This window comes from Cryptomeria japonica, chromosome 5 (assembly GCF_030272615.1).
Source record: "Cryptomeria japonica chromosome 5, Sugi_1.0, whole genome shotgun sequence".
In the NCBI taxonomy this organism is placed as follows: Eukaryota; Viridiplantae; Streptophyta; class Pinopsida; order Cupressales; family Cupressaceae; genus Cryptomeria; species Cryptomeria japonica.
This window is the reverse complement of record NC_081409.1, coordinates 585,106,248-585,114,227: the sequence shown is the minus strand read 5'-3', so window position 1 is coordinate 585,114,227 and position 7,980 is coordinate 585,106,248. Positions and strand designations below refer to the sequence as shown.

At 37.8% G+C, this 7,980-nt stretch overlaps 1 protein-coding gene across 1 annotated transcript; it reads left to right on the top strand.

The window, feature by feature from the left end:
- The first annotated feature begins 1,157 nt into the window (after window positions 1-1,157).
- Window positions 1,158-5,458, top strand: LOC131072238 (adenosylhomocysteinase 1). Its single transcript, XM_058008359.2, has 4 exons — window positions 1,158-1,551; window positions 3,150-3,584; window positions 4,177-4,713; window positions 4,869-5,458. Exons 1-4 carry the CDS (start codon window positions 1,276-1,278, stop codon window positions 5,076-5,078), a joined length of 1,458 nt encoding a protein of 485 aa, XP_057864342.2. The 5' UTR covers window positions 1,158-1,275; the 3' UTR covers window positions 5,079-5,458.
- The last annotated feature ends 2,522 nt before the right edge of the window (window positions 5,459-7,980 follow it).

Below are 7,980 nucleotides of genomic sequence, written 5' to 3'. Positions count from 1 at the left end.
CAGTGTCTCTCCCTCTACCTCTCTCCATCTCTCCATCTATTCAAGTCTCAAGTTCTTATTGTCTTCCTTTATCTTCCTCTCCCCCCCCCCCCCCTTCTCTCTCTCTTTACATCTTAATATATTTATCCATTCCATCACTATCTATCCCTCTCCCCTCTCCTTCTCTCCATATCCATCTCCATCCCCATTCCACCCCATCTCTATCTTCCTCTATCTTTATCTCCTTACCCCCACTCCTAGTCTCTCGCTCTTTCCCCTCCATCTCTCCCTCTCTCTCCCTCTCTCCCTATTGCAAACATAACATGAGCCTATTAGTAATAAAGCCTAATTATCTTCTTGATTCATAGGTTTTTATTTTGTTCATGTTTGGATCGGGTTGTTAGGACACATAGTTGATTTGAAGCTATCATTTTCTATTGAGACTTTTGCATAAACAAAATCATTTGCTAGATGGACTACCAATTGACCTCATGTATGCACAAATGCATACCAAAAATAGACAAATTTTTTCTTTAATTAACCTTCCACACCTCTTTGACTACCCATTGCACACCAAGGTGAAATTAGTAGTTAATACTTTCATTCAAAACTTTCCAGACATGACTAAATTGACTCTACAAAGTTTATGTTATTGACTTTTTTGAAAAATCAAAGCCGCAACTTGTTCTACCGATCATGATCAAGAAATCTGTAATTTTTAATTAACACAAAAGTTATACGGAAACCGTGCAATAACACACACTTTTTAGACCCAGTTTAGCTGCGGCCAAACTTTCCCTACCCAAATTTTAAGATTAGATTGCATTTCACCCAATTTTTTCCAAATATAAAAAACTTCTTCTTTAGGTGTAGGGTAGACCCCATTCAGTCCCCACCAAAACCCGCCTGACGGGACTAGGGCAGAAGTGTTAGATCTCAAATTGCTAGCCGACAGGCCACATGAAAGAAGCCAGGACCCGAAACTGCGTCGGCCCCGCATTTCTACGTACATTCACCATATCCACCGTCCATTGGCGTCGTATAAGATACAGCGTATACGAATCAACGGTCGTGGTTCAATTTCAGTGCCTGGTATATTGGCAGACCATACGATATTTTGTGTCGTCAACAATCGAGATAGGGGTCCAAAAGTAGTATATATAACCGCGCCCTGCTTCGTAAATTCTCGCACTCTCCCTTGAGCATCGACAGTTTGAGGGATTGAAATTTGCCCTGGCTCATAAGATTTGATCAGCGCACATTTCAAATTTCTTCTTGTTCCCTTGCTTTTCGGCAATGGCGCTCGTCGTCGAGAAGACTGTGACGGGGAGGGAATACAAGGTGAAGGATATGTCGCAGGCGGACTTCGGTCGTATGGAGTTGGATCTGGCTGAAGTGGAGATGCCGGGGCTCATGGCCTGCCGGGTTGAGTACGGGCCCTCGCAGCCGTTTAAGGGTGCTCGCATTACCGGCTCCCTCCATATGACCATCCAGACTGCTGTGCTCATCGAGACCCTCACGGCCCTCGGTGCTGAAGTCAGATGGTGCTCCTGCAACATTTTCTCTACTCAGGTATGTAGTTCTCTGTTTTTCTTTTACTATTTTAGATTGCTTTTAGGTTTTAGGGATAAATGTCCATTTTCATTTGTAAATCTGGGGCGAGGCTGTGAGCTGGGTTGAATTCTGTGTGGAGAGGGTATGATTGAACGGTATCCTTAGCATTGGGATTTTGGATCCGAGGTGTGAAGTAGATGTCAATTGATTTCTCTTGTGTAAGGTGATCTTGGATACCAACTTTGTGAACTCTAGATCCAAATGTCGTGTAAGTTTGAAATTCATTGTGGTCCTTGAGTAATCTTAGATCCACAATAAGTGTAAGTTATAGCCACATTCTTGTATTGAATAAGATTGCACCTGGAGCGTATTGAATAAGGTTAGATCTAAAGCTTATGAAGTAGATGCGAATGCACCATCATTGTGGACAGCTTTCGCAGTCTTTGGATCTAGACAGGGCAAGTTTGATCTGTATTTTGGGGCAAAATTGGATCTAAAGTGTGTGGAAGTATACTAGTTAATAAGGTTATAATCTTGGGTGTCAAGTGTGTGGAGAAAATTTGGATTGTGTTCTTTGATCGAGGAAGTTTGGATTCAAAGTGATCGAACTGCATATTTGGTGTTATTAGCCATATTCTCATGTAATCTTGATCACTATTTAATTAAACTTGGATGAGGCACTTGCATATGTGTTATTATGAATGTTGGTATCCTCATGTTAAATCAAGTCGGTTAAATAGTTTGTGGAGTAAACCTGGACTACACCCATGTTTGGTAAGCTTGAATTCACAGCTAGCAATTAATATGAATTTGAAGTGTGTGGAGTAAACTTGAATGCCAACCTCCTTCAAATTTGGATACAAGGGTAGAACTAGCTTGGGCTGCATTATTGTGTTCTGCAAGCTCTGATCCAAGGTGATGGTAAGTTTGCACCCAATATTTCTGTTCGGTGAGCTTAGATGAAAAATGTCAAAGAAGCTGGGAAGACTACTTACATCACAATGACCTCAGTGGGTTTCCTTTTAAATTACCCTTGAATTCTGGTTGTTGGGTAAGCATTATCCAAAAGGTAGATGAAGCATGTTTGGAACTGATTTCTTGCTATGAGAAGCCTTGAATCCCAAGTATGATGAAGCTTCATACATGGTGTGTGCAGTAATTTTTCACAGCTATTTTGTGTTGGGAAAACTTGGGTTCAAACTATGTTCAGATCTTGAACCATGATGTGGAATAAACACTAACCATATATTTGTAAGCTTAGATCCAAAGTGGTGGAGTAAGAAAAAATGGCATGAGTGCTGGTTAACCTTTAGATCTAAAAGTTCGGTAAAATTGAACTGCATCCTCGTGCTAACTAGGAGCACATTTCTTTGTTTGACAAGTTTTGATGTGTGGGACAAGCTTGCGTTGGACTAAATCCTGGGTTTGTATTCCCTTCGTTAAACTCGGGCCATATGTTTGAATGCTCCACATTGGTCTTGTACGTACCCTACACCAAAATCGCATTGGTTTTTTGCACTTGTGCATTTAAAGCCTATGTCATCATTAGATTGCAATTTCTCGAATCAGTAAGTATGCTAATTATTGAAGTAATTAACAGAGTTTTGTTTTTGCAGGATCATGCGGCTGCAGCCATTGCCCGTGACAGTGCAGCTGTGTTTGCATGGAAAGGGGAGACCCTTCAGGAGTACTGGTGGTGCACAGAAAGGGCTTTGGAGTGGGGCCCTGGTGGTGGTCCAGATCTGATTGTGGATGATGGGGGAGATGCTACACTGCTGATTCACGAGGGGGTTAAGGCCGAGGAAGAGTATGCGAAGTCTGGGAAGCTTCCAGACCCAGCATCAACAACAAATCCCGAGTTTCAGATTGTTTTGGGATTGATAAAGGACGGCCTCAAGGAGGATCCCCTCAAATATCACAAGATGAAGGATAGGTTGGTTGGTGTATCCGAGGAAACGACTACTGGTGTTCACAGGCTGTACCAGATGCAAAACAATGGCACTTTGCTCTTCCCTGCCATTAATGTCAATGATTCTGTTACGAAGAGTAAGGTATGTATTGTGCATTTCGTTATTTTTCTGTCTATAACTGAACTCTCGGAGCCATTAATTTTTATTTGGTTACTATTGGCTTCAGCTGAATCAACTGATATTTATATAACTTATAAATTCGATATTTAAATAAGTTTGAACTCGAGCGAATCATAATTGATTTGATTTAGTGCGTTTAATTAAATATGACATTGTGTGGTGTATAGAACCAGTTATTGCTTCGAATCTGAGAGGTCACACATGTAGGGATTTTATGTACTGCTTGTTTGTATTAGTTGATTTTGAAATCAGTCCAAGCTATATCTATATTATGTCTGCTTTAGTTTAGTAAGTTTGATTCATGTGGTTTGTTGGATTTATGGGATAAAAATGGGAAGGTTAATACCACTTTCAACTAATGGTTTCATTAATGGAATTCTCTTATTAATTTTTTATGCTTTCTACCATGAATTGTAGTTTGATACATTTTGAACTAGATTTAGGGCAGGGAAACTTATTAGTGACATCAATTTTCATTAAAGTTAATGTTTATATGCGCCTATCATATTCCATTTGTGACGTGTCTGATTGCTTCCCCTGTTTTCTTCTGCAGTTCGATAACTTGTATGGATGCAGGCACTCTCTACCAGATGGTCTGATGAGAGCTACTGATGTGATGATTGCTGGCAAGGTTGCTGTTGTTTGTGGATATGGAGATGTTGGCAAGGGTTGCGCTGCAGCCATGAAGGCTGCTGGAGCTAGGGTGATTGTAACAGAGATTGACCCCATTTGTGCTTTACAAGCCCTTATGGAAGGTATTCCTGTTCTGACGCTGGAGGATGTGTTAGAAACTGCTGATATCTTTGTGACAACTACAGGTAACAAGGATATCATCATGGTTGATAACATGAGGATAATGAAGAACAATGCCATTGTCTGCAACATTGGTCACTTCGATAATGAAATTGACATGCATGGACTTGAAACCTACCCTGGTGTCAAGAAGGTAACCATCAAGCCTCAGACTGACCGGTGGGTGTTCCCTGAAACCAACAGCGGCATCATTGTCCTTGCAGAGGGACGTCTCATGAACTTGGGTTGTGCTACCGGCCACCCAAGTTTTGTCATGTCATGTTCCTTCACAAATCAGGTAAAGCTTGTTGATACCTTCTATTATTTGTACGGTACTATGTTTGCAATGGATCTGGATTGATAATTGTTGGAAAGGTTTATGCTTTTATTTTTTGGGTTCTTAAAGACGAAAGTGCTTCATGACTAGTTGACAAATTGTCCTCTCCGCTGTAGGTTATCGCTCAGCTGGAGCTTTGGAATGAGAGGAAAACAGGGAAGTATGAGAAGAAGGTTTATGTGCTCCCCAAGCATTTAGATGAGAAGGTGGCTGCTCTGCACTTGCCCAAGCTGGGTGCCAAACTAACAAAACTTTCCCCAGATCAGGCTGCCTACATCAATGTGCCTATCGAGGGTCCTTACAAGCCTGTCCACTACCGATACTGAGCAAAGCATGTCTTTGACATGACTAATTAGTGCAGGGCAGCTGTTTTGAGAATATGCTTAGGAAGCGAAGACTATTCTTGGCTTCTTTATTGCTTTCCTTATACCTCTAATAAAAGCAAGAGGTCTATTCTACTGCAGGCAAATCTGCTCTTTACTACGGCATACCTCATATTAAACAAGAGGTCTGATGTGTTTCAGGTGTATCTGCTAGTTTACTTAAACAGCACCTTCAATTTCTACTTTCCAGTTATGTCATAGAATAGAAGAGTTCCGATTTTAGAATCTGTATGCATGACTTGTTCATCGTTTGGGCTGCGAAGGCCGAAATTCTTTAATGGGAACACAGAAATATCAAATATAATTCTTATTTGTTTGTCTTATCCGTATTTCGCTACGCGCCTAGCACCTTTTTCTGGTAAACATGCGTGAAAGAACTTTGAAGAATTTGCACAACCCAATTGGACTAAAAACTAATAGTAAGACAAGATTTTGTAGATCCACGAATGGAACTTTAGACGACAACATTACTAGCTAATTTTACTGATTGGAGTTGGTGTATGTACTAATATAGATATTTTAAAAGCCGGGTTGGGTTTTATTTTTAATTCATCATAGCACCGAGTATAAGGTAACTGAGATTCAGCTCTGGCTCGGTTTTGAGGAACTTACTGGTAAAAAGGATTTGACCATATTTCATCATAGCGCGCGTATCTATTTTAACCAACCTTTCTGTGTTTATTTTGACCATACTTCTGGTTGAGGGTAAATTGATCTTTATTTGTGTCTATTTACTCGGGTGTAAGGTTGTAAAGAGTGTGGAAAACGCACTTCAGTTCATTTTCGTGATGTGATCATATTCTATCATGATGTGTCTATGTTTGACGGTACTGGAGTAATAGTCTTGCGTCTATTTTAACTCACTGCGAAAGTAGAAGGTGTGCAATAATAGAATTGTCTTTTTTGACTCCAGTGGTAGTATAGATATTTTTCTGTGTTTATTTGGACCATATTCCATCAGGATGAGCCTCTCAATTTCAAGGCACTTCTTTTTTAACATTGACTTAACTTTGTGTGTTTGGATCACGTTACATCATATTGTGTCTAAATGTTCAAAGGCACGGCAATAATTGTATTGACCTTTTGAAACAAATAACAAAGTAATGAAAAGTAAAGACAAATAACAGAATAATGGAAAAAAATAGTTTTTTTTTTATTTAAGAAGATTTTTGGGATAAAGCGTGTCTACAATTGCAAAAAAAAAAAATCAGCTTTCCTCTAATTCCATAATGAATTTCTTTTATTTTATCAACTGTATAGATTTAGAATTGTGAGCTGTAATTTACATCTTACAATGAAAGATGAATATATATATATATATGTTATATATCTAAAAAAAACTTGATAAACCTGTGATAGAATTAGTGAATATATAAACTCTAACTAAAAATAAAATAATGAAAAGTAGAGACGATACTGTATTTTACATCTTACAATGAAGGATGAATATATGCATGTTATATCTTTAAAAAAAATTGATAAATCTGTGATAGAATTAGTGTATATATAAACTGTAAAAAAATAGAATAATGGAAAGTAGAGACTGCAGTTTTTTAGTTGGGATTATTCTAAGGTAGAAGGTTTAGCATATTAAAATTGTTCATCATTGTGCAAACTCTATCAGTTTTCAAATATATTTCAAACACATGTCAAACTAAAGAGATAATACAAAAGATAAATATGAATGTTTTTATTAAAAATAGAAAACATTAGATTTCCAGTCTATTGTATTAGTCGCAAGTAATTTTGAGATTTAATTGTGTCTGATTTGTTTGATATCAACATTTCAAATTACACTAGGCCACCCATCATTAGAATAATAAAGTACTATTGGAGTAGGTTTTTAGCAATACTAACTATGAAAATGATCCTACGTAACACCATTAAACATGAAAATAATGACTCTTATCCAACAATATGATAGACAGCGAATTAAGTCTCAGGGTGGATGAAATGTAGCACTGAGAATGAGGGATATAGGAACGCCTAAGAAATGTTCTCCAGCTGTATGGCAAAATTAGTTCGAGTGAATGTAATAGCTGATACTTTTTAAGGTGGGTTTTCTCCCTAAGTGCTGTTTCATTAATCTAGTCTGTCTTCTCTTTGTGCTGTATACTTATTATTCACATATTTTAACCTACTTTTAACATTTCAAACAGAAGGAGGATTTATATGATTTATAGCAAGGAAATCTTTAACAGAATTAAAAACCAGCCAAAAACTCACTTTACAAATGACAGTTTACAAAATCATTTTGGACGCTCAGTCTCATAATTGCAACATCATTTTGGACGCTCAGTGTCTCATATTGGACAATGCTATTGCACCTACAACTATAGGCCCAACATCAATTGATAATTTGATTTTACTTTTTGACTGAAATTTTTAGCCTGAAAACAGGTCTAAAGGAAATATAAAAGCCAAACCTCTCTGGGAAAGAGACTTAATTTATTATGAATACATTATTTGTGAGCAATAAATCTTCACTTAATCTGGAAGCTCAATAAAGAGTGGTAGAGTATTGTAAAAGTTGAGGAACCAGTGGTCAATAAAAAAATAGGTTTAAATAAAATTGGCTTGCCCAATAAGGTCTTTTGAATAAAGATTTGTGAAAATGGTTTCTGATTGAATGGGAATTTTACTTAGATTTTGATTAGAATTGGTTCGGTGTTAAGATCTTTTTATGAATCATAAATATCTAAGCATGTACGTAGGTGTCATCAAATCTGTTTGGGAAACAATGTATAGAGTACAAACCGACCGAGTATAAACTTAAATAGCATCCTAGTAGAAAGGGACGTAACTCACTAATCATGAGCGTAGTTGTACCAAATAGATAAAAGAA

Excerpts from the sequence above, each read along its gene's own strand:
- LOC131072238 (XM_058008359.2), top strand. The coding sequence starts at position 1,276 with ATGGCGCTCGTCGTCGAGAAGACTGTGACGGGGAGGGAATACAAGGTG. Across the intron at positions 1,552-3,149 it reads GCAACATTTTCTCTACTCAG|GATCATGCGGCTGCAGCCAT; the intron begins GTATGTAGTTCT and ends TTGTTTTTGCAG. Across the intron at positions 3,585-4,176 it reads ATTCTGTTACGAAGAGTAAG|TTCGATAACTTGTATGGATG; the intron begins GTATGTATTGTG and ends TTTCTTCTGCAG.